Consider the following 753-nt stretch of genomic DNA (forward strand, 5'->3'; position numbering starts at 1 on the left):
AATGTAGATGTTCCGAATTATTATTTTTACTTCGGATGGGATCGCACATATACCATGGATGCCATCGATTTGACTCCATTCACACAAACACATTTGAGGGTGGGGCGTGATTGGAGTGCTGTTAGCGGTTCCTTGATGCAACTGGGAGATGCGCATTACACATTTTCGTGGTCTGATGTAGCTTATGTGATGGAACTCAAATACGGTATTCGCTTAATGTCACCTGCGGAGTGCCAATCACAGCTTTTTTGCCTTTTCTCTGCACAAGGAGTATCTAATAGTCAACGCCGCGCTGGTAATCCGGCTGCAACTGCCCCCCCCTTTCTGGCTGACTGTTGTACACTATTTTGTCGCTCAGTTTTGGGTTGGGGACTGATGCTTGTTCTTTGTCAGGATTTTTCTGTTCTCATGGAAATACTTGTTGCCATGAGCTCGATGGTCTGCTTGTTCTCTGTGTACGAATGACTTTGAAAAGTAGTTTGATTCATTCGGAAATATAACGAAACGTACGCACTGCTGTTGGCGAGCAATAGTGCAATAATTATTGCTCACTTGTGTTTCCTGTCCAATGGAAAGGTGGCTTCCACAGTCTTTCTTCAGAGGTGAATATTTTGCCTAAGAACCACACGACCGTGCGACCAAACAGGCTTCCTCAGGAAACCATTTTATTGTGGTATGGTGCACGCGTCAAGAGAGTTTGGTCGGGTCGTTATTGTTTTTCTTTGTTATTGGAAAGGTGGACAAGGATGCTAT

The 753-nt window shown here is 44.5% G+C and overlaps 1 pseudogene across 1 annotated transcript; it reads left to right on the plus strand.

Moving 5' to 3' along the window:
• Positions 1-54: 54 nt before the first annotated feature.
• Positions 55-332, plus strand: TEOVI_000341400:pseudogene (annotated as a pseudogene). The gene is given in 2 exon segments: positions 55-321; positions 324-332. Coding segments are annotated over 2 exon segments (276 nt in total).
• Positions 333-753: the final 421 nt, after the last annotated feature.

This window comes from Trypanosoma equiperdum (assembly GCF_001457755.1).
Source record: "Trypanosoma equiperdum strain OVI genome assembly, contig: ctg_744, whole genome shotgun sequence".
In the NCBI taxonomy this organism is placed as follows: domain Eukaryota; phylum Euglenozoa; class Kinetoplastea; order Trypanosomatida; family Trypanosomatidae; genus Trypanosoma; species Trypanosoma equiperdum.